This window comes from Oenanthe melanoleuca, chromosome 25 (assembly GCF_029582105.1).
Source record: "Oenanthe melanoleuca isolate GR-GAL-2019-014 chromosome 25, OMel1.0, whole genome shotgun sequence".
In the NCBI taxonomy this organism is placed as follows: Eukaryota; Metazoa; Chordata; class Aves; order Passeriformes; family Muscicapidae; genus Oenanthe; species Oenanthe melanoleuca.
This window is the reverse complement of record NC_079358.1, coordinates 5,119,052-5,144,119: the sequence shown is the minus strand read 5'-3', so window position 1 is coordinate 5,144,119 and position 25,068 is coordinate 5,119,052. Positions and strand designations below refer to the sequence as shown.

Here is a 25,068-nt window from a genome sequence, read left to right as displayed (position 1 = left end):
TAGGGCAGTCCTGGGGCACTTTCAGGGCAGTTTTAGGGGCATTTTTAAGGCAGTTTAGGGGCAGCTTTAGGGAATTTTTAAGGCAGTTTTAGGGCAGTCCTGGGGCACTTTCAGGGCAGTTTTGGGGCATTTTTAGGGGCAGCTTTAGGGAATTTTTAAGGCAGTTTTAGGGCAGTCCTGGGACACTTTCAGGGCAGTTTTAGGGCATTTTTAGTGGCAGTTTTTGAGCACTTTTAGGGGCAGTTTCAGGGCAGTTTTGGGGCATTTTTAGGGGCAGCTTTAGGGAATTTTTAAGGCAGTTTCAGGGCAGTCTTGGGGCACTTTCAGGGCAGTTTTAGGGGCATTTTTAGGGGCAGTTTTAAGGCAGTTTTAGGGCAGTCCTGGGGCACTTTCAGGGCAGTTTTGGGGCATTTTTAGGGGGAGCTTTAGGGAATTTTTAAGGCAGTTTTAGGGCAGTTTTAGGGGCAGTCCTGGGACACTTTCAGGGCAGTTTTGGGGCATTTTTAGGGGCAGCTTTAGGGAATTTTTAAGGCAGTTTTAGGGCAGTCCTGGGGCACTTTCAGGGCAGTTTTGGGGCATTTTTAGGAGCAGCTTTAGGGAATTTTTAAGGCAGTTTTAGGGCAGTTTTAGGGCAGTCCTGGGGCACTTTCAGGGCAGTTTTGGGGCATTTTTAGGGGCAGCTTTAGGGAATTTTTAAGGCAGTTTTAGGGCAGTTTTAGGGAATTTTTAAGGGCAGGTTTAGGGCAGTCCTGGGGCACTTTCAGGGCAGTTTTGGGGCATTTTTAGGGGCAGTTTTAGGAGCAGTTCCCGGGCACTTTTAGGGGCAGTTTTAGGCTCCGCCCCGCTGGCGATGCCGCCGTCACGTGGTGCGGAAGTGGGCGGTGCTTCCCACGCAGCGCAGGCCCCGCCCCCCCGCGCAGGCCCCGCCCCCCCGGCCAGGCCCCGCCCCCTCACCGCTGCCGCGACGCTCTCCGGGAAGCGGCCAATCACAGCGCGCCTCTCGGGCGGCAGCCAATCATCGCTCCCGTCCGGCTCCGGCTCTGCCTGCGGGCGGCCAATGGGGAGCGGGGTCAGCCCGGTGCTGGCCAATGGGGAGAGGGGAGGGGCGGGGCAAGGCGGGGCCACGCCCCCCCCCGCGGGGCTGAATGGGGAGAAGCGCGGGGGGGGGGATTTGGGGACATTTGGGGACAATTTGGGGCCTTCCCCACCCCACCCCCCCCCCGCTGTGACGTCATGGCCGCCCCTAGGGGGGAATATCGGGGCCTTCCCGTGACGTCACGGTTTGGGGCGTGGCCGAGGGCACCCCGCGACGCCCACGGGGAGCGGGAAGGGGACGGCGACAATCCGGGACACGGTGACACGGGCGGACACGTGACCGGAGCCCGGGACACCCCCGGGGTGACACGCGTGGGACACGGACACGGCAGCACGTGACGCGCGCGTGGGACACGCGGGCAGAGTGACCCACGGCCACCAGTGACTAACAACCAGAGTGACCAACAACCAGAGTGACCCACGGCCACCAGTGAGCAACAACCAGAGTGACCAACAGCCAGAGTGACCCACGGCCACCAGTGACTAACAATCAGAGTGACCAACAGCCAGAGTGACCCACGGACACGAGTGACTAACAATCAGAGTGACCAACAACCAGAGTGACCCACGGCCACCAGTGAGCAACAACCAGGGTGACCAACAGCCAGAGTGACCCACGGACACAGGTGACCACAAGCTGAGTGACAAACAACCAGAGTGACCCACGGCCAGAGTGACCGACGGACACGAGTGACTAACAATCAGAGTGACCAACAACCAGAGAGACCCACGGCCAGAGTGACCAACAGCCAGAGTGACCCACGGCCACCAGTGACCAACAACCAGAGTGACCCACGGCCAGAGTGACCCACGGCCACCAGTGACCAACAGCCAGAGTGACCAACAACCAGAGTGACCCATGGACACGAGTGACCCATGGCCACAGTGACCAACAACCAGAGTGACCCACGGCCACCAGTGACTAACAATCAGAGTGACCAACAACCAGAGCGACCCACGGCCACCAGTGAGCAACAACCAGACTGACCAACAGCCAGAGTGACCCACGGTCACCAGCGACCAACAACCAGAGTGACCCATGGACACCAGTGACCCACAGCCAGTGACCCACAGTCACAAGTGACCCACGGACACGAGTGACCCACAGCCAGAGTGACCCACACCCACCCATGCCCCACAACCAGAGTGACCACGGTGACCCACGCGTGACCCCCCCCCCGTCCCCCACGTGTGACCCGTGGTCACACACAACCACCGCTGCCCCCCGCCCCTCCCCCACCCCCCCTGACCACCCCCCACGCCACGAGTGACCCCCCCACGCCACGGGTGACCCCTCACCGCGTGTGTCCCGGGTGCCGCCGGCCCCGCGTGTGCCGCTGCCGTGTCCCCGTCACCGCGTGGTGACACCGCCTGAGTCACCCGGGCCCCGCGTGGGTGTCCCCTCCCCTCCCCCCCCCCCCCCACCCCCCCCTCCTGGCACGGTGACGTCAGCCGGATGCCGGTGACGGAACGGGGTGGGGGAGGGGAGGGGGAATCCCGGCGGGGAGGGGGGGGGACACGGAGGGGACACGGGGGGACACGGGGGGACATTGGGGACACGGGGGGACATGGGGGGACATTGGGGACACGGGGTGTGGGGGGACACTGAGGACACGGAGGGGACATGGGGTGGGGGGGACATTGGGGACACGGGGTGGGGGGACACAGACATTGGACATTGGGGACACGGGGGGACATTGGGGTGTGGGGGGACATTGGGGACACGGGACATGGGGTGGGGGGGACACGGGGGGGACATTGGGGACACCGGGGGACATTGGAGGACATTGGGGACACGGGGTGTGGGGGGACACAGACATAGGACATTGGGGACACGGGACATGGGGTGGGGGGGACACGAGGTGGGGACACAGGGGGACATTGGGGACACCGGGGGGACACAGGAAATGGGACATTGGGGGGACACGGAGGGGACAGGGAGGGGACATGGGCTGGGGGGGACACGGGGGGACACAGGAAATGGGACATTGGGGACACGGGGGGACACAGAGAGGGCGCTTGGGGACACAGGGACAGGCGGAGAGAGGGACAGACATGGGGACACGGGGAGGACACGTGGGGACACCCAGGAAGGACACGGGGACACCCAGGGGCACGTGGGGACACGAGCCGGGGACACACGGGGTGACACGGGGACACCCACGCGTGGGGTGACACGGGGACAGGGGACACCTGGGGACAGGTACAACCCCACCGAGTGGCACAGCTGGGACACAGGCGTGTGACACCCGTGTCACCGCTGTCCCCTGGACTAGGGGGTGGCCCTGGGGTGACAATGGGGTGACAACGGGGAGTCCGCCGCGGGGGGGGGTGGGGCAGACGGTGGGGGAGGGGCTGTTGAGTCACCGGTTCCTGCGGGGGTGGGGGGGAGGGGCGGGGGGGGTGTGGCCGTGACGGGGACACGCGGGGGAGGGGGGGGACAGCGGGGGGGGGGGGGGCGGGAGAGGGTCCTTGGGGTGTGACACACGTGTGACACTGTCCTAGAGAGGTGACACACGTGTGACACTGTCCTAGGGGTGTGACACAGGTGTGACACTGTCCTAGAGAGGTGTGACACACGTGTGACACTGTCTTGGGTGTGTGACACAGGTGTGACACTGTCCTAGAGAGGTGACACAGGTGTGACACTGTCCTAGGGGTGTGACACACGTGTGACACTGTCCTAGAGAGGTGACACAGGTGTGACACTGTCCTGGGTGTGTGACACAGGTGTGACACTGTCCTAGGGGTGTAACACAGGTGTGACACTGTCCTAGAGAGGTGACACAGATGTGACAATGTCCTTGGTGTGTGACACAGGTGTGACACTATCCTAGAGAGGTGACACAGGTGTGACACTGTCCTTGGTGTGTGACACAGGTGTGATACTGTCCTAGAGAGGTGACACAGATCTGTGTCACACTGTTATAGAGAGGTGACACAAATGTGACACTGTCCTGGGTGTGTGACACAGGTGTGACACTGTCCTAGAGAGGTGACACAGATCCGTGTCACACTGTTCTAGAGGTGACATTTGTCTAATGTGTGTGGCACTGTCCGTGGGGTGTGACACAGGTGTGACACCATCCTAGAAAGATGACACAAGCGTGACACTGTCCTTGGTGTGTGACACAGGTGTGACACTGTCCTAGAGAGGTGACACAAATGTGACACTGTTCTAAAGGTGTGACACAAGCGTGACACTGTCCTAGAGAGGTGACACAGATCCGTGTCACACTGTTCTAGAGGTGACATTTGTCTAATGTGTGTGGCACTGCCTGAGGGGTGTGACACAGGTGTGACACTGTCCTAGGGGTGTGACACAAGCGTGACACTGTCCTTGGTGTGTGACACAGGTGTGACACCGTCCTAGAGAGGTGACACAGGTGTGACACTGTCTGAGACAGGTGACGTGTGTGTGACCCTGTCCTAGAGTGGTGACATGTGTCTGCCCTGTGTGTCACACTGTTCTACAGGTATGACATGCGTGTGACACTGCCCTGTGTAGGTGACACGAGTGTGACACCATTCTACAGAAATGACACAGGTGTGACACTGCCCTAGGGTGCGACATGTGTGTGACACTGTTCTAGACAGGTGACAGGTGTCTAATGTATGTGTGACACTGTCCTCTAGAGGTGACATGTGTGACACTGTCCTAGAAAGGTGACACAGGTGTGACACTGTCGTAGGGTGTAACACACACCTGGACAGGTGTGCAAACCCTGTCACACACACACCCCTGGACAGATGTGACACTGTTACACCTGGTGTCACACACAGCTGGACAGATGTGACAGTCACATCTGGTGTCACACACACACACAGGACAGATGTGACAGTCACACCTGGTGTCACACACACACACCTGGACAGATGTGACAGTCACACCTGGTGTCACACACACACACCTGGACAGATGTGACAGTCACACCTGGTGCCACACACACACACACACCTGGACAGATGTGACAGTCACACCTGGTGTCACACACACCTGGACAGATGTGACACTGTCACACCTGGTGTCACACACACACACACACACAGCTGGACAGATGTGACAGTCACACCTGGTGTCACACACACCTGGACAGATGTGACAGTCACACCTGGTATCTCACACACACACCTGGACAGATGTGACAGTCACACCTGGTGCCACACACACACACACCTGGACAGATGTGACAGTCACACCTGGTGTCACACACACCTGGACAGATGTGACAGTCACACCTGGTGTCACACCCGGCGGGAGGGCGGGGCCGTGGGGGGAGGGGCACTCACGTGTCCGAGGGTCTGTTCCGGTCCGGTGGGGGAGGGGCTACGCTCCAGCCATGGCCTGGGACTGGGGGAGGGGACAGAGCCTTACTGGGAGCACTGGGAAACCCCTTCCCCCCACACCAGTGCCATACTGGGACCAGTGTGAGCCCAGGGTGCTGCTCCCAGTTCCCAGTATCCCCAGTATGACCAGTGCTACTGCTCCCAGTATCCCCAGTATGACCAGTACTGCTGTTCCCAGTATCCCCAGTATGACCAGTGCTACTGCTCCCAGTATCCCCAGTATGACCAGTACTGCTGTTCCCAGTTCCCAGTATCCCCAGTATGACCAGTGCTACTGCTCCCAGTATCCCCAGTATGACCAGTACTGCTGTTCCCAGTATCCCCAGTATGACCAGTACTGCTGTTCCCAGTATCCCCAGTATGACCAGTGCTCGCCTTCCCAGTTCCAAATATCTCCAGTATGGCCGCCTCCATTCCCAGTATGACCAGTATCTGCCATCCCCAGCTCCCAGTACAGCCCTTACCCAGTTCCCAGTACTCCCCAGTACAGCCTTCACCCTTGCTCCCAGTGCTCCCAGTACAGCCCTTACCCCGCTCCCAGTGCTCCCAGTACAGCCCTTACCCAGCTCCCGGTGCTCCCAGTAGAGCTGTAACCCAGTTCCCAGTGCTCCCAGTGCAGCCCTTACTCTGTTTCCAGTGTTCCCAGTGCAGCCCTAACCCTGCTCCCAGTGCTCCCAGTACAGCCCTTACCCTGTTCCCAGTGCTCCCAGTACAGCCCCAGTGCTCCCAGTACAGCCCTTACCCAGCTCCCAGTGCTCCCAGTACAGCCCTTACCCAGCTCCCAGTGCTCCCAGTGCTCCCAGTGCAGCCCTTACTCTGTTTCCAGTGTTCCCAGTGCAGCCCTAACCCTGCTCCCAGTACAACCCTTACCCTGCCCCCAGTGCTCCCAGTACAGCCCTTACCCCGCCCCCAGTGCTCCCAGTGCTCCCAGTACAGCCCTAACCCTGCTCCCAGTACAGCCCTTACCCCGCCCCCAGTGCTCCCAGTACAGCCCTTACCCCGCCCCCAGTGCTCCCAGTACAGCCCTTACCCAGCTCCCAGTGCTCCCAGTAGAGCTGTAACCCAGTTCCCAGTGCTCCCAGTACAGCCCTTACCCAGTTCCCAGTGCTCCCAGTGCACCCTCACCCTTGCTCCCAGCCCTGCCCTCCCTGTGCTCCCAGTGCAGCCCTTACTCTGTTTCCAGTGTTCCCAGTGCAGCCCTAACCCCGCTCCCAGTGCTCCCAGCACAGCTCTTACCCCGCTCCCAGTGCTCCCAGTACAGCCCTTACCCAGTTCCCAGTGCTCCCAGTACAGCCCTTACCCCGCTCCCAGTGCTCCCAGCACAGCTCTTACCCCGCTCCCAGTGCTCCCAGTACAGCCCTTACCCAGTTCCCAGTGCTCCCAGTACAGCCCTTACCCCGCTCCCAGTGCTCCCAGTACAGCCCTTACCCCGCTCCCAGTGCTCCCAGTGCACCTTCACCCTTGCTCCCAGCCCCCAGTGCTCCCAGTGCTCCCAGTACAGCCCTTACCCAGTTCCCAGCGCTCCCAGTACTCCCAGTACAGCCCTTACCCCGCTCCCAGTGCACCTTCACCCTTGCTCCCAGTGCTCCCAGTACAGCCCCAGTCCCTCCCAGCACAGCTCTTAGCCCACTCCCAGTACTCCCAGTACAGCCCTTACCCCGCTCCCAGTGCACCTTCACCCTTGCTCCCAGTGCTCCCAGTACAGCCCCAGTCCCTCCCAGCACAGCTCTTAGCCCACTCCCAGTACTCCCAGTACAGCCCTTACCCAGTTCCCAGTGCTCCCAGTACAACCCTTACCCAGTTCCCAGTGCTCCCAGTGCTCCCAGTACAGCCCCAGTGCTCCCAGTACAGCCCTTACCCCGCTCCCAGTGCACCTTCACCCTTGCTCCCAGCCCCCAGTGCTCCCAGTGCTCCCAGTCCTGCCCTCCCAGTGCTCCCACACCCGCCTTATCAGGAGCCGCGCCCAGCCCAGCCCAGGGCGCTGCCGGGGGGGGCTGGGGGAGGGGGGCAGGTGACTTTGGGGGGGCTCCAGGTGACTTTGGGGATCCCAGGTGTGTTTATGGAGGTTCCAGGTGTGTTTTTTGGGGAGTCCCAGGTGTGTTTTGGGGGTTCCCAGGTGTTTTTTAGGGGGGTCCTAGCTCTCTTTTGGGGCCCCCAGGTGTGTTTATGGAGGGTCCCAGGTGTGTTTTTGGGGCCCCCCAGGTGTGTTTTTGGGGCCCAGGTGTGTTTTGGGCCAGGTGTGTTTTGGAGGTCCCAGGTGAGTTTTTGGGGGGGTCCCAGGGGTGTTTTGGGGCCCCCCAGGTGTGTTTTTGGGGGGTCCCAGGTGTGTTTTGGGGGGGTCCTAGCTCTCTTTTGGGGCCCCCCAGGTGTGTTTTTGGGAGGTCCCAGGTGTGTTTTTGGGGCCCCCCAGGTGTGTTTTTGGAGGTTCCCAGGTGTGTTTTGGGGGTCCCAGGTCTGTTTTTTAGGGGGGTCCTAGCTCTCTTTTGGGGCCCCCAGGTGTGTTTTTGGGGCCCCAGGTGTGTTTTTGGGGTTTCCAGGTGTGTTTTGGAGGTACCAGGTGTGTTTTTTGGGGTTCCCAGATGTGTTTTGGAGGTCCCAGGTGTGTTTTTTGGGGTCCCAGATGTGTTTTTGGGGATTCCCAGGTGTTTTTGGGGGGTCCCAGCTCTCTTTTGGGGACCCCCAGGAGTGTTTAGGCCAGGCCTGACCCCCCCAAACCACAACCAAACCCCCCAAACACCCCAAAAACCCCAAATCTCCTCTAAAGGCACCTCAAACACTCAACCCCTCCCTGGCACCCCCAAATTCCTGCCTGAGCCCCCCCCAGGCACCCTAAACCCTCCCAGACACCTCAGCACCCCCAAATCCTCTCCTGACACCCCAAAAACACCCATAACAACACCCAAAAACACCCCAAAATCACCCCAAAACCACCACAAAACAATCTGAAACCACCCAAAAACACCACGAAATCACCCCAAAAAACCCAAAAGCACCCCCAAAAATAACCCTAAAAACACCCCAAAAACACCCTTAAATCAGCCTAAAAAACACCCCAAAATCACCCCAAAACACACCCTGAATTCAGCCCAAAAAACACCCCAAAAAACCCGCCAAAATCACCCCAAAAAAACACCCCTAAACACCCAAAAAAACACTCACAACAACACCCCCTAATCACCCCAAAAAAAAACCCCAAAAACACCCCAAAAAAACCACCCCTAAATACCCCCAAAAAAACCAAACACCCTGAAACCACCCCAAAAAAAACCTAAAAACACCCGCAAAAAACCTCCAAAAACACCCCCAAAAACACTCCCAAATCACCCCAAAAAAACCAAAAACACCCCCAAAACACCCCAAAAAAACCAAAAACACCTCCAAAACACCCCAAAAAACACCCCAAAACCACCCCAGACCTTCTGCTGACACCCCAAATTCCCCCATCTCCCCCTCAGACACCCCCAAATTCCCCCAAGGACACCCAAACCCTCCCCAGACTCCCCAAATTCCCCCCACCCCTTTCCTGACACCCCCAAATACCCCTCAAAACCCCCAAGACACCCCAAATTTACCTCAGCTCAAAAACCCCCCAAAAAATTTTGGGGAAAGCAAAACCCCCCCCCCAAATTCACCTCAATCCAGGACCCCCCCCCCCATATTTATCTGAGCTCAGAGCCCCCCAAAATTCACCCCAGGGGGGTCAAACCCCCCCAATTTACTCAGCCCAGACAACCCCCAAATAATTTTGGGGTGTGGGGGGGAATAGAACCCCCAATTTACCCCCAAAAATCCAGACACACAAATTTTAACTCAGATTTGACCCTCCCCCAAATTCACCTCATTTTACCCCCCAGCTCTGAGCCCCCCCCCCCAAAAAAACACCCAAACAGGAACAGACCCCCCCAAATTCCCCTCAGATTTGAGCCCCCCCCCAAATTTCACCTCATTTTCCCCACCCTAAATCCAAACCCCCCAAATTTCACCTCAGTTTACCCCCGCCAAAACCCCCCAAATTTCACCTCATTTTACCCCCCCTAAACCAAAACCCCCCAAATTTCTCCTCATTTTACCCCCCCCCTCAAAATCCCCCAAATTTCACTTCAGCTTTTACCCCCCCCCTCAAAACCCCCCAAATTTCACCTCATTTTACCCCCCCTAAACCCAAACCCCCAAATTTCACTTCAGCTTTTACCCCCCCCTCAAAACCCCCCAAATTTCTCCTCAGCTTTGACCCCCCCTAAACCCAAACCCCCCAAAATTTCACCTCAGCTTTGACCCCCCCTAAACCCAAACCCCCCAAATTTCACCTCAGCTTTTACCCCCCTAAACCCAAACCCCCCAAATTTCACCTCAGCTTTGACCCCCCCTTTCCCCAAACCCCCAAAATTCACCTCAACCCTGACGCCCCCCCCCTCAATTCCCCCCCAATTTACCTCAGGGGAGCCCCCCCAAGCCCCCAGACCCCCCATTTCCCCTCAGTTCCCCCAATTCCGGACCCCTCAATTTTACCTCACTTTCCCCCTCACGTCCCTCAAACCCCCCCCCAACAATTCCCCTCAGCCCTGACCCCTCATTTCACCCCCATTTTACCTCAGCCCACCCCCCAAATTTCACCTCTGACCCCCCCCCTCCCCTCAGCCCAGCCCCCCCCCCCCATTTCCCCTCACGCCAAACCCCCCCCCCCACAATTCCCCCTCAGCTTTCACCCCCCCACCCGGGACCCCTCATTTCCCCTCACATTCCCCCTCCCCACCCCCAATTCCCCTCAGCTGACACCCCCTCCCCAAACCCCCCCTCAGCTCCACACACACCCCCCCCCACCCCCCCCCTTCCCTCAGTGAGGCCGCGGCCCGGCCGCCCGCTCCCCGCCGCTCTCCCCGCGCGCTTTACCTGCGGCGCTGCCGCTGCCGCCGTGTGCGGGGGGAGGTGCCGCCGGTGTCCCGGGAGGTGCCGGCCGCGGGGGGGTCCCGGGGGTGCCGGGGGTCCCGGCCCGGCCCCGGCGCTGCGGCGGCTCCGCGGCTCCGGCCTCGCTCAAACAAAGGACCCGAGAGCCGCGCGCCCCGCCCGCCCCGGGCCCGCCCCCGGCCCCGCCCACCGGGCGAAGGCCACGCCCCCTCGCCGAGGCCACGCCCCCCTCGGAGGCAGCGCCGCCCAGCCGGGGGGAGGCCACGCCCAGAGAGGGGGCGGGGACAGGGGGACACGCCCATATATGGATATGGACTGACCATATATGGACATGGCGCGCCCATATATGGATATGGAGCGTCTATATATGGATATGGCACGCCCATCCCGGCGGGGGAACGCCCCCTTCCCCCGCGAGGCCACGCCCACCGCGGCGGCGGCCGGGGGGACTGGGGGGAACTGGGATGGACTGGGGGGAACTGGGGGAACTGGGATGGACTGGGATCGTCTGGGATGGACTGGGGGGAACTGGGATGGACTGGAGGGAACTGGGATGGACTGGGGGAGACTGGGAGGGACTGGGGTGGAACTGGGATGGAACTGGGGGGACTGGGATGGACTGGGATCGTCTGGGATGGACTGGGATAGTCTGGGGCGAACTGGGATGGACTGGGAGGGACTGAGGGAACTGTGATGGACTGGGATCATCTGGGATGGACTGGGGGGAACTGGGATGGACTGGAGGGAACTGGGATGGACTGGGGGAGACTGGGAGGGACTAGGGGGAACTGGGAGGGACTGAGGGAACTGTGATAGACTGGGATCATCTGGGATGGACTGGAGGGAACTGGGATGGACTGGGAGGGACTGGGAGGGACTGAGGAAACTGTGATGGACTGGAGGGAACTGGGATGGACTGGGGGAGATTGGGAGGGACTGGGGGGAACTGGGAGGGACTGGAGTTGGATAGGAAGGCACTGGGGCAGTACTGGGATGGATTGGGATGGACTGGAATGGACTGGGAGGGGATGACAGAACACTGAAAGGTGCTGGGATCTGGAAGCACTGGGACCAGTATAGAATCACACTGGAAATTATGGGGCCCAGTATAGGGTGACTGAGGGACTGGGAATGAGGTGGCACTGGGAGGCACTGGGAGGAACTGGGACCAGTACAGTCCAGTACTAGGAGAGCCTGAGACCAGTATAAACTGGTACAACAACCAGTACAGGGTGACACAGGGACTGGGAGGTGCTGGGACCACAACAGAACGGCACTGGGAGACACTGGGACTTGTACGAAGTGGTACTGGGACCAGTATGGGATGGCACTGGGATTATGAGACACGAGGACCAGTATAAACCAGCACTGTGAAGCACTGGGCCCAGTATAAGGCAGTACTGGGACCCAGTATGGGATGGTGCTGGGATTGTGAGGCACTGGGACCAGTACAGGGCGACACTGGGAGGCACTGGGACCAGTAGAAGGTGGCACTGGGCCCAGTATAACCTGGTACTGGGACCAGCATAAGCTAGTACTGGTACCAGTTTAACCTGGTACTGGAACCAGTATAAGCCAGTACTGATACCAGAATAAGCCGGTACTGGTACCAGTATAACCCAGCACTGGGACCAGTACAGGGAAACACTGGGACCAGTAGAGGGTGGCACTGGGAGGCACTGGACCCAGTATAAGCCGGTACTGGTACCAGTACAGGATGACACTGGGACTGGGAAGCACTGGGACCAGTACCAGGTTATACTGGTACCAATAGAGGGTGGCACTGGGAGTCACTGGACCCAGTATAAGCACACTGGGACTGGGAAGCACTGGGACCAGTACCAGGTTATACTGGTACCAGTAGAGGGTGGCACTGGGAGGCACTGGGCCCAGTATAACCTGGCACTGGGACCAGTACAGGGCGACACCGGGACTGGGAGCACTGGGACCAGCAGGGGGCGCCCTGCCAGCGCCGGGGGCGGGGCCGCGCTGAGGACACCGCGCTGCAGCCAATGGCGGGAGCCCCGTCCGAGCGCAGCCAATCAGCGCGCGGCATCTCCGCCAAGCCCCGCCCCTCCCCTGCACCGGCCAATCAGCGAGCGGCAGCTCCGCCAAGCCCCGCCCCTCCCCTGCACCGGCCAATCAGCGCGCGGCAGCTCCGCCAAACCCCGCCCCTCCCCTGCACCGGCCAATCAGCGCGCGGCATCTCCGCCAAGCCCCGCCCCCTTCCCGCCCCTCGAGCAGCGCGCGGGGCCGCACGTGCCCAAAGGGGGCGTGGCCTTCCCCGCTCCTCGCCCCGCCCCCCTCGGCATGGCCCCGCCCCCCCGGGAGCCCCGGCCGGGTGGGGGAGGGGCGGAGGGTGGGGGAGGGGTCCCGTTTTTAACCCCGCTGTCCCCGCGTGCCACCGGGGGGGAGAAGGGAGGGGGGTTTAAGGGCTCCTTGCACGAGGAAATTTGGGATTTGTGCGGGAAATTTGGGATTTGTGTGGGAAATTTGGGGTTTGTGTGGGAAAATTTGGGATTTGCACAGGGAAATTTGGGGTTTGTGTGGGAAATTTGGGGTTTGTGTGGGAAATTTGGGGTTTATAGGAGGAAATTTGGGATTTGCAGGGAAAATTTGGGGTTTGTGTGGGAAATTTGGGGTTTATAGGAGGAAATTTGGGGTTTGTGTGGGAAATTTCGGATTTGCACAGGGAAATTTGGGGTTTGTATGGGAAATCTGGGGTTTGTATGGGAAATTTGGGATTTAAACGAGGAAATTTGGGATTTTTGTGGGAAATTTGGGGTTTATAGGAGGAAATTTGGGGTTTGTGTGGGAAAATTTGGGATTTGCACAGGGAAATTTGGGGTTTGCACGGGGAAATTTGGGGTTTGCAGGGAAAATTTGGGATTTGTATGGGAAATTTGGGGTTTGTATGGGAAATTTGGGATTTAAACGAGGAAATTTGGGGTTTGTGTGGGAAATTTGGGGTTTATAGGAGGAAATTTGGGATTTAAACGAGGAAAGTTGGGATTTAAACGAGAAAATTTGGGGTTTGTATGGGAAATTTGGGGTTTGTATGGGAAATTTGGGGTTTAAACGAGGAAATTTGGGGTTTGTATGGGAGATCTGGGATTTGCATGGGGAAATTTGGGATTTGAATGGGAAATTTGGGATTTGAATGGGGAAATTTGGGATTTGCACGAGGAAATTTGGGATTTAAACGAGGAAATTTGGGGATTGTATGGGAAATTTGGGATTTGCACGAGGAAATTTGGGATTCGCCGGGGGAAATTCGGGAATTCCAGGGGCGATCACGTGACCCCGGGCACGAGGACCCCGAGGGGGGTCCTGTCAGTCACGAGGTCACGTGACGCTCCCTCCCCCCCCCGCGCGCGCCCCCGCCCCCCTCACGTGACCCTCCCCCAGCAACAACGGCCGAGCCGCGCTCTGATTGGCCGGCGCTGCCGTGACGTCACAGCGGGGCGCGCCGGCCCGTTGCCATGGCAACAGCGGGAGCTGGTTGGGGAGGCCTCAGAAAGGGGAATTTGGACCCAAAAAAGGCTTAAAATGGCCCAAAACTGGGGTTGGAATCGGTAAAGGGAACTTTGGACTCTAAAAATCAGAACTTGGGCCAAAAATAGAAGTTTTTAGACCTTAAAATGAGGCACGTGGTCCTAAATGAAGAGTTTTGGCCTTTAAATGGGATTTGGACCTTCAAAATTAAAATTGTTTTTCCAAAAACTGGGAGTTTGGCCTTAAAATTCATAGTTTTGTCCTCCTGAAAAGGGTTTTGGTCTCAAAAAGGAGATTTTAGGTCCTAAAAACGATTTTTTTTAAAAATGATTTTTTTTCTTCTCCCCAAAAAATCAGCTGTGGGCATTTAAATGAGGATTTGGGAGTCCCAAAAGAAGTTTTTGGCAAAAAAATGAGGATTTTTGTCTTTAAAATAGGGTCTGAAAATAGGGGGTTTAACTTTGAGAAGAAATGGACCCTAAACTTGAGAGTTTGGACCCAAAAGAGCCTGAAAAGAGGTTTTTGGGACCAAAATATGAGATCTGATAAAAATGAGGCTTTTGTGCCCAAAAATACTTTTAAACCCTCAAGATTTCATCCTAAAAATAGAGAATTTGGCCCTAAAATTTGGGCCTTGAACCCAAAATCTGTGGATTTCTACTCCAAAAGAGAAAGAATTGACCCTAAAATTGAGGGTTTGGACCCAAAATTGGGATTTTGGATCCTGGAAATGAAGAATTGAGGCTACAATGAGGCTTTTGGCCCTAAAAATCACATTTTTCTGGCCCAAAAACGGAGTTTAAACCCTAAACCAGGAGTTTTATTCCTAAAAAATGACTTTTGGCCTCCAAAATGAGAGAAAATGCAGTTTTGGACATTAAATTCATGTTTTTAGGCCCAGAAATGTGGGGTTGGACCCCAAAATGAGGCTTTGAACACCAAAAATGTGGATTTTAACTAAAAAATTTGAGATTTTGAGCTGAAAAAAAACCCCACTTTTAAGTAGAAAAATTAAAATTGGAGCTTTAAGCACGTTTTGGGAGCAGGAATTGGGGATTTAGCCCCAAAATGGGACTTGAACTTTTTAAAATTATGTTTTGAGACCCTAAAAATGAGGGTTTGGACTCTGAAAATAAAGGTTTAAACACTAAAAGGTTTTTTTTATGCTAAAAATTAATTTCTTTTTTCTCTAAAATAAGGATTTGGGACCCTAAAAATGCGGAGTTTGATTAAAGACAGGGCTTGACCTTAAAAATTAATTTTTTGGGCAACAAAATGAGGGATTTGGTCCGAAAACGGGAGGCTGGAATGGGGAAATTTTGGATTTTAAGGGAAAAAAATGAAAATTTGGGGCCCTCTCCCCCCTCCCCATGTCCATGGGAACCGCCAGGGGGCGCCAAACTCCTCCTCCCAAGCCCCGCCCACCCCGTTTGATTGACAGGAAGGGGCGGAGTTAATTGCACAAAACGCTCTAATCAGCAGCGGCCACGCCCCCACGCGTGACGTCACAAAGGAAACCCGGCCCTCCATCACTTTGACGCCACTTCCGGTTCATCCGCTTTGGCGGCGGCCATGTTGGTGGGCGGGGAAAGCCCCGCCCCCTTTGCCGCCACTTCCGGTGGGCGGGGCTTTTAGCGTGGCCAATGGGGGCGGCAGGAACAAGCCCCGCCCCTTTCCGGGGGTGACGCCTCAAAGCTGCACAAGCTCCGCCTCCCCCAGGTGAAGCCACGCCCATATTTGGTAAACCACGCCCCACAGACAGCACCATATATGGATAGGCCACGCCCTTTTAGCGACCCCGCCCCGTTCAGGCCACGCCTCCCGGCTCAGCCCCGCCCACCGGCATCCGGGGTCCTCCCCCTTCCCGCCTGCGGCCGCATTCTGGGGCAAATTCTTCCTTTTTTGGGTCCTTCATTCCTCTTTGCCCCAAGGGGGCGGAGCTTCAGGGCGGGGCGTGTCCTTCCATCTTTTTTGGGGGGGTCTCCCCTGTTTTGGGGTCCTGCCCCTCCCCCCATCTCATACCTTGTAATAGGCGGGGGGAGGGGCGGTGGGGGGGAGGGGCAGCTCGCGCAGGGGGTGGGCGGGGCCGTGTGGGCGGGGCCGCGCCCCGGCCCCTCCCCCGCCCCGTGGGGTTTTTGGGGGTCTCCGGGGGCGGCGCCGCCACCACAGGGCCCCCCCCGCCCCCACCAGCGCCAGCAGCGCCGCCCCTCCCCCCGCGCCCCCCAGCACCGCCCCCCCGCGCGAGGGGGGAGGGCCCGGCCCGGGCGGGCTCGTCTGATTGGCTGAACCTGTGAAGGGGGTGGGGGGAGGGGTCAGGGGCGGGGCTTCAGGTGAGCAAAGCCCCTCCCCCCCTACCCCTCCCCCCACCTTTACCTGTCCCGTCCTGGTCCGGCAGCGGCTCCGCCCCGGGGCCTGGGGGGGGGAGGGGAAGGTGAGGAGGGGGCGGGGCGGGGCGGGGGAGGGGCGGGGATGGGGGCGGGGTCACTCACGCTGTCCCACGCGCAGGGTGACGCGCATGGCCCGGGTCAGGCAGGCCCCGCCCTGGCGGTTCTCCAGCCCCTCGGGGGTCCCGTCCGAGGTGGCTGCGGGGATACCGTGACGTCATCGGTGACGTCATCATGCCTATCATAACCCCCGTGATGTCACAGACCGGTCACACCCTCCCCTTGATGTTCTGGTGATGTCACACCCTGGTGACAGCTCCCCTGTGATGTCATCACCCACCGCGGTGATGTCACAGCCTCACTCTGTCACACGCTGATGACATCACAAGATGAGTGATGACATCATAACGACATCACTCTCACCTCCCCATGGCATCACATCCCTGATGACATCACCAACCCCCAGATGACATCACTCGTGCTTCTGGTGACATCACCGCCCTGGTGACATCACACCCTGATGACATCACAGGGATCTCCCTGGCGATGAAAGAGCCCCAAGACCCCCCCGAAACAACCTCAGACCCTCCGAACCTCCCTGATGACATCACAACCCTGGGCAATGACATCACCACCCCTCGTGATGACATCACCACCCCTCACGATGACATCACCACGCTGATGACATCACCGCCACACCCCGACGACAACCCAACACCCCATCCAACACCCCCCACGCTGTCACCCCCGACCCTCCAGCCCCTCCCTGATGACATCACAACCCCCACAATGACATCACCGCCCCCCCCCCCCGCGGGCGATGACGTCACGGCTCACTGATGATGTAATAGTCGTGCTGGCGGCGGAACTCGTGTCCCCAGAGGTTGGGGCTGAACTCCTGGAACTTGATGGTGAAGCGCACGTCGCGCTGGGGGCGGTCGCAGGTGAGCAGCAGGGTGGGGGCGGGGGGCACCTGGCAGCGCCGCGCCTGCGCCCCCCCCACCAGGTACAGCTTGTAGTACTCGTACTGCGCCCCCCCCGCGCCCCCCGGGCACACCAGGTCCAGCCGGTCGCCGATCTGAGGGTACAGCACGTAGCCGCCGTCCGCCAGGAACCTGCGGGGACACGGTGACAGCGTGTGACATTGTGTGTGACACTGTGTGTGACACTGTGTGTGACACTGCGGGTACAGCACGTAGCCGCCGTCCGCCAGGAACCTGCGGGGACAGGGTGACAACGTGTGACACTGTGACACTGTGTGTGACACTGTGACACTGCGTGTGACACTGCGGGTACAGGACATAGCCACCGTCTGCCAGGAACCTGCGGGGACAGGGTGACACTGTGTGACACTGTGACACTGTGTGTGACACTGTGCGTGTGACACTGTGTGTGACACTGCGGGTACAGCACGTAGCCGCCGTCCGCCAGGAACCTGCAGGGACACGGTGACAGCGTGAGTGGCACTGACACTGTGTGTGACATTGTGACACTGTGTGACACTGTGTGTGACACTGTGTGTGACACTGCGGGTACAGCACGTAGCCGCCGTCCGCCAGGAACCTGCGGGGACACGGTGACAACGTGACACTGTGACACTGTGTGTGACACTGCGGGTACAGGACATAGCCACCGTCTGCCAGGAACCTGCGGGGACAGGGTGACAGCGTGTGACACTGTGACACTGTGTGTGACACTCTGTGTGTAACGTTGTGTGTGACACTGCGGGTACAGAACGTAGCCGCCGTCCGCCAGGAACCTGTGGGGACAGGGTGACACTGTGTGACATTGTGTGACACTGTGTGTGTGACACTGTGTGTGACACTGCGGGTACAGGACGTAGCTACCGCCCGCCAGGAACCTGCGGGGACACGGTGACAGCGTGTGACATTGTGTGACACTGTGTGTGACACTGCGGGTACAGGACATAGCCACCGTGCGCCAGGAACCTGCGGGGACAGGGTGACAACGTGTGACACTGTGACACTGTGTGTGACACTGTGTGTGTGACATTGTGTGTGACACTGCGGGTACAGCACGTAGCCGCCGTCTGCCAGGAACCTGCGGGGACACGGTGACACTGTGTGACATTGTGTGACACTGTGACACTGTGTGACACTGTGTGTGACACTGCGGGTACAGGACATAGCCACCGTGTGCCAGGAACCTGCGGGGACACGGTGACAATGTGTGACACTGTGACACTGTGACACTGTGTGTGACATTGTGTGTGACACTGTGGGTACAGGACATAGCCACCGTCCGCCAGGAACCTGCGGGGACACGGTGACAACGTGAGTGGCACTGACACTGTGTGTGACATTGTGACACTGTGTGACACTGTGTGTGACACTGTGTGTGACACTGCGGGTACAGCACGTAGCCGCTGTCCGCCAGGAACCTGCGGGGACACGGTGACGTGTGACACTGTGACACTGTGTGACACTGTGACACTGTGACACTGTGTGTGACACTGCGGGTACAGGACATAGCCACCGTCCGCCAGGAACCTGCGGGGACACAGTGACAATGTGTGACACTGTGACACTGTGTGACACTGTGACACTGTGTGTGACGCTGTGTGTGATACTGTGTGTGATACTGTGTGTGACATTGTGTGTGACAGTGACACTGTATGTGACACTGTGACGCTGTGTGACACTGTGTGAGACACTATGACACTGTGTGTGACACTGTGTGACACTGTAACAATGTGTGAGACACTGTGTGTGACACTGTGTGTGGAACCTGTGGGGACATGGTGACAGCGTGAGTGACACTGTGTGAGACACTGTGTGTGACACGGTGTGTGACATTGTGTGACACTGTGTATGACTGTGTGTGTGACACTGTGTGACACTGTAACAATGTGTGAGACACTGTGTGTGACAACATGTGTGACATTATGTGACACTGTGTGTGACACTGTGACACTGTGTGTGACACTGCGGGTACAGCACGTAGCCGCCGTCCGCCAGGAACCTGCGGGGACACGGTGACACTGTGTGAGACACGGTGTGTGACAACGTGTGTGACACTGTGTGTGTGACATGGTGACAGCATGACACTGTGTGTGACACTGTGACAATGTGTGTGACAACATGTGTGGGGCTGTGTGACATCGTGTGTGACACTGTGTGTGATACTGTGTGACCCTGTGTGACACTGTATGTGACACTGTGTGACACTGTGACACTGTGTGACGCTGTGTATGACACACTGTGTGTGACACTGTGTGACACTGTGTGTGACACTGTGTGACACTGTGAGACTGTGTGACACTGTGTGTGACAACCTGTGTGTGACACTGTGACATTGTGACCCCTGTTATGGACCCCTCACAGTGACACCCCCGTCACGGTGACACCCCGTCAGGCGCCCCCGCAGGGCTGTGGGGGTTGGGCAGCCATTGTTGTCACCGTGGGAACGGCGCCGCTGCCCCTCCCCCACTCGCTCCGTGGGGGGCCGGGTGGGGGGAGGGGACGCAGCAGGGGGGACCCGGGGCCGGGGGCACCCGAGGGGGGTGACAGCGTGGGACTGCGGCTGTCAGCGCCACACAGCCAGGGTGTCACCCGGTGTCACATACACTGTCACTGTGTCGCATTCAGGGTGTCACATGGTGTCACCAGTGTCACAGGGTGTCACACTCAGTGTCACACACACTGTCATGATGTCACACTCAGGGTGTCACACACACTGTCATGGTGTCACAGTGTCAGTCACATTGTCACACAGTGTCACACACACTGTCACTGTGCCACTGTGTCACACTCAGGGCTGTCACAGGGTCAGGTGTCACTCAGGGTGTCACACATAATCACAGTGTCACACTCAGGGTGTCACCCGGTGTCACACACACTGTCACTGTGTCACACTCAGGGTGTCACCCGGTGTCACACACACTGTCACTGTGTCACTGTGTCACACTCAGGGCTGTCACAGGGTCAGGTGTCACTCAGGGTGTCACACATAATCACAGTGTCACACTCAGGGTGTCACCCGGTGTCAGACACACTGTCACTGTATCACACTCAGGGTCACTCAGGGTGTCACACAGCCTCACACACTGTCACCCACAGTCACAGCACAGCTCCCTGGTGTCACCCCACGTGTCACCGCCCCACGTCCCCATCTCTTGGGGTGACAAGGTGACAAAACCCCCCAGACGCCCCCAATTCTCTCAGTCCCCTCCAGACCCCCCAAAATCTTCTCGCCACCCCCCGAGTCTCTCAAGACCCCCTCAACACCCCCCCAATATCCCAAAGACCCCCCAGACCCCCCAATCCCCCGATGCCCCCCAAAACCTGCGAACCCCCCTCACAATCCCACAGTCTCCTGAACCCCTCAAGGCTCCCCGATGCCCCCCAAACCGTGAACCCCCCAATCTCCCCGTCCCCAAAAATCCTAAAGACCCCTCCCCAATCTCCTCAGGGAGAGGCTCGGCCCCCCAAGACCCCCCCAGCCCCTCGGACCCCCAAACCCCTGAACCACTCAGTCCCCCCCAATCCCTGCGAACCCCCAAATCTCCTCCAGCCCCCCCCAGTGCCCCCCAAACCCTCTGAACCCCCCAATCCCCTCCTGATACCCCCAAACCCCCCAAAGTCCCAGTCCCCCAAAACCCCCCAAACCCTCTGAGCCCCCCAAATCTCCTCCAGTGCCCCCCAATCCCCTCAAACCCCCCAAATTCCCGGTCCCCCCAGTCCCCCCCAAACCCTCTGAACCCCCCAATCCCCCCGAGTGTCCCCCACAACTCAGATCCCGAAACCCCCTAAAACTCTCCAAGTCCTGGTCCCCCCAAACCCCCCAGTCCCCCCAAAACCCTCCGAACCCCCCAATCCCCTCCAGATCCCCCAATCCCCTCAAACCCCCCAAAGTCTCGGTCCCCCCAGTACCCCCCAAACCCTCTGAACCCCCCAATCTCCTCCTCCCCACAATTCCCTCAAACCCCCCAAAGTCCCGGGCCCCCCAAACACTCTGAACCCCCCAATCCCCTCCAGATGCCCCCAGTTCCCCCAAAGTCCCGGTCCCCCAAAACCCCCCAGTCCCCCCCAAACCCTCGGAACCCCCCAATCCCCTCCTCCCCCCCGCCCCCCGCGCTCACCGCCGGTTCCCCGTGTGCCAAACCACCGGCTCCAGGCTCAGCCCCGCGGCCCCCGCGCCCAGCACGGCCACCAGCAGCGCCGCCGCTCGCCCCGCCATCGCCCCCCGCCTCGGGAGGGGGCTCCGGGCCCGGCCCCGCCTCGGGAGGGGGCTGCGACCCCCGCCAGGACCCCCGGCCCCGACCCCGGCCCGGCCCGGACTCGAACCCGGGTCCCCGCGGGGCCGCCCCGGCTGCGACCGCGCCGGCTGCGGGGGCGGGGCTTTAGGAGGGGGCGTGGCTATCTGGGGGCGTGGTTTATGCTCAGAAGGCGGGGTTTGGAGCAGGGGTGGGGCCGCAGGTGTGACTCCATAATAAGGGGGCGTGGTCTCAGCTGGGTTATTAAAGGGGCGTGGTCTCAGCTGGGTGTGGTCATAGGGCGTGGCTTGTCCATGGGAGGTGGGTGTGGCTTGTCTGGGGGCGTGGCTTAGGGTTAATTAGCATGGATTAGCAGTTAAGCACAGTTATTACAAAGGGGCGTGGCAATTTAGAAAGGGGCGTGGTCAAAAGGTAGCTTGGCCACACCCACCCAGGGCTGCCCGTGCGGTGGGCGTGGCCAGCAGCGCCACACAACCCCCATGGTGACATCACACCCTCCCCGTTGCCATGGTGACAGTGAAGCTGCTTAGGAACAGACCCCGCCCCCTTTGGGGAGGTGGGGGGGGCTCTTAAAGGGGCAACGCGCGAATTGGAGCGTGGGGACCCCTGAGGGGGTGGGGCAGATTTTGGGGTGCAGGGGGAGGGGCAGCCCTGGCCACGCCTCCCTCTGGGACAGCCCACACGGGTGACAGAGGGTGACAGTCACAATGTCTTTAGTACAACCGGGAGCTGGGGTGACATTTGTGTCCCCCAAGGGTGACAGTCACTGTCCCTGGGGTGGCTGCTCCCGGTGTCCCTGAGGGTGTCCCCAGACAGGTGACACATGGTCATGGAGTCCCTGGGGGTGTCCTGGCTGTTGTCCCCAAGGAGGTGACAATCACCAGTCCCAGTGTCCCCAGGGAGGTGACACTCGAGGTCCTCAAGGGAGGTGACAATCGGTGTCCCCAGGGAGGTGACAATCAGTGTCCCCAAAGAGATGAAAATCGCTGGTCCTGCCATCCTCATGGAGGTGACAATCGGTGTCCCCATGGGGGTGACAATCACCAGTCCAGGTGTCCCCAGGCAGGTCACAGTTGCCAGTCTTGGTGTCCCCACGGAGGTGACACTTAGTTTCCTCAAGGGAGGTGACAATTGGTGTCCCCAGGGAGGTGACAATTGCCAGTACCAGTGTCCCTGGAGAGGTGACAACCTCCGGTGTCCCCAGGGAGTTGACAATCTCCGGTGTCCCCAGGGTGACAGTCTCTGGTGTCCCCAGGGAGGTGACAGTCACCAATCCCACTGTCCCCAGGGAGGTGACAATCTCCAGTGCCCCCAGGGAGGTGACACTCAGTGTCCCCAGGGTGACAGTCTCTGGTGTCCCCAGGGAGGTGACAGTCACCAATCCCATTGTCCCCAGGGAGGTGACACTCAGTGTCCCCAGGGAGGTGACAGTCACCAATCCCACTGTCCCCAGGGAGGTGACACACTCTGGTGTCCCCAGGGAGGTGACAGTCACCAATCCCACTGTCCCCAGGGAGGTGACAGTCACCAATCCCACTGTCCCCAGGGAGGTGACACACTCTGGTGTCCCCAGGGAGGTGACACTCAGTGTCCCCAGGGTGACAGTCTCTGGTGTCCCCAGGGAGGTGACAGTCACCAATCCCGCTGTCCCCAGGGTGACAGTCTCTGGTGTCCCCAGGGAGGTGACAATCACCAATCCCTCTGTCCCCAGGGAGGTGACACTCAGTGTCCTCAGGGAGGTGACAGTCACCAATCCCGGTGTCCCCAGGGGGGTGACAGTCACCAATCCCGCTGTCCCCAGGGTGACAGTCTCTGGTGTCCCCAGGGAGGTGACACTCAGTGTCCCCAGGGAGGTGACAGTCACCAATCCCACTGTCCCCAGGGGGGTGACAGTCACCAATCCCTCTGTCCCCAGGGTGACAGTCTCTGGTGTCCCCAGGGAGGTGACACTCAGTGTCCCCAGGGGGGTGACAGTCACCAATCCCGCTGTCCCCCGCAGATTCGGGTCCCCACCACCAGAGCTGCAGCCGGATGTCCCCTCCCGGCGCCGGCCCCTCCTCTGTCCCCTCCTCGCTGTCACTGTCCCACGGCGCCGGGAACAGCCGCTGGCCCGAGGCCGTGGCCAGCAGGGGCAGCCAGGGGTGGAGGCTGCGGGAAATTGGGGGAAAATTTGGGGTGAAAATCGGGGGATTTGGGGTGGGAAATGTGGGGGGAAATCTGGGGGAGGTCGGGGTAAAAATTCGGGGAGTTTGAGGGGGAAATTGGGGGGATTTGGGGGATATGGGGTGGAAATCAGGGAGATCTGGGGTGGAGGATGGAGGGGAAATTTGGGGTGAAAATCGGGGGATTTGGGGTGGGAAATGGGGGAAATCTGGGGGAGGTCGGGGTAAGAATTCGGGGAGTTTGGGGGGGAAATTGGGGGGATCTGGGGTGGAGGATGGAGAGGAAATTTGGGGTGAAAATTTGGGAGATTTGGGGTGGAAATTGCAGAGATTTGGGGTGGAAATTGGAGAGGGAAATTTGGAGAACTTAGGGGAGGAGTTTGGGGTGAAAATTTGGGGGATTTCGGTGAAAAATTGGGGGATTTGGGGGAGTTTGGGGTGGAAATTGCGGGGGATTTGGGGGATATGGGGTGGAAGTCGGGGGGATTTGGGGTGGAGGATGGAGGAGAAATTTGGGGTGAAAATTTGGGGGATTTCAGTGAAAAATTGGGGGATTTGGGGTGGAAATTTGGGGAAGTTTGTGGGAATTTGAGTGGATTTGGGGTGAAAACTTAGAGGAACAATCTGACGGGTTTGGGGTGACCAAGGGGACAATTTGGGGAGGGGGTCTCAGATTTTTGGGGTGGTCTAGATTTTTTGGGGGGACAGGCCCTGGATTTTTGGGGTGGTCAGAGGTATTTTAGGGGGGGGATCCCCAGTTTTTTTGGGGGTTACCTGGTGCCGTTGACGCAGTCCCGGAGGGCGCGGAAGCGACAAAGGGGGGGCAGCTCGGGGGGGTCCCCGGCCCCAGGGGGGGTCAGGGTGTCCCAGACGGTGACAAAGCCATCAGTGTCACCACTGACCAGGAACTGCCCCGACCTGGGGGGGCAGGAGTGGGGGGGATGAGACCCAGGGGTCCCTGAGCCCCCCAAAATCCCCTCAAAAAGTGACCCAGGTGCTCAGGATGTCCCCAAAGGGTGACCCAGGTGCTCAAGATGTCCCCAAAATCCCCTCTAAAGGTGACCCAGGTGTCCAGAAACCCCAAAAAATTCCTTCAAAAGAAGCTCCAGGTGGCTCAGGACCCCCAAAATCCACTCTAAAGGTGACCCAGGTGTTCAGGACCCCCAAATTCCCATCAAAAGGTGACCCAGGTGCTCAGAATGTCCCCAAAATATGACCCAGGTGTTCAGGATGTCCCCAAAATCCACTCTAAAGGTGACCCAGGTGTTCAGGACCCCAAAAAATTCCCCTCTAAAAAGTGACCCAGGTATCCTGGACCCCCAAAATCCCCTCTAAAGGTGACCCAGGTGTTCAGGAACCCAAAAATTCCCCTCAAAAGGTGACCCAGGTGTCCAGAACTGCCAAAAACTCCTTCATGAGAAGGCCCAGGTATCCTGGACCCCAA

At 58.9% G+C, this 25,068-nt stretch overlaps 3 protein-coding genes across 4 annotated transcripts in view; 1 reads left to right on the top strand and 2 right to left on the bottom strand.

Moving 5' to 3' along the window:
* Window positions 1–925: 925 nt before the first annotated feature.
* LOC130263323 (cuticle collagen 2-like) lies at window positions 926–12,403 on the bottom strand. The gene is made up of 4 exons (XM_056510829.1): window positions 12,266–12,403; window positions 10,333–10,576; window positions 5,386–5,446; window positions 926–1,044 (listed from the first exon to the last, which is right to left on the bottom strand). The coding sequence occupies exons 1-4, from the start codon at window positions 12,401–12,403 to the stop codon at window positions 987–989; spliced, it is 501 nt and encodes a 166-aa protein (XP_056366804.1). The 3' UTR covers window positions 926–986.
* A 2,928-nt stretch (window positions 12,404–15,331) lies between these two features.
* Window positions 15,332–22,578, bottom strand: EFNB3 (ephrin B3). Of its 2 annotated transcripts, XM_056510319.1 has the most exons (6): window positions 21,328–22,578; window positions 17,284–17,341; window positions 17,064–17,154; window positions 16,332–16,424; window positions 16,216–16,254; window positions 15,332–16,130 (listed from the first exon to the last, which is right to left on the bottom strand). In XM_056510319.1, the coding sequence occupies exons 1-6, from the start codon at window positions 21,423–21,425 to the stop codon at window positions 15,859–15,861; spliced, it is 651 nt and encodes a 216-aa protein (XP_056366294.1). In that variant the 5' UTR covers window positions 21,426–22,578; the 3' UTR covers window positions 15,332–15,858. The 2 variants fall into 2 exon arrangements, with proteins under 2 accessions (XP_056366294.1, XP_056366293.1); XM_056510318.1 differs by having other exon boundaries at window positions 17,064–17,341.
* Window positions 21,970–25,068, top strand: part of LOC130263322 (E3 ubiquitin-protein ligase BRE1B-like) — a 21,435-nt gene continuing 18,336 nt past the window's right edge. Inside the window, exons 1-4 of the mRNA XM_056510828.1 lie at window positions 21,970–22,018; window positions 22,573–22,979; window positions 23,088–23,609; window positions 24,417–24,556. Of these exons, the coding sequence (XP_056366803.1) occupies window positions 21,970–22,018; window positions 22,573–22,979; window positions 23,088–23,609; window positions 24,417–24,556 (1,118 nt within the window). The remainder of the gene's footprint in view (window positions 22,019–22,572; window positions 22,980–23,087; window positions 23,610–24,416; window positions 24,557–25,068) is intronic.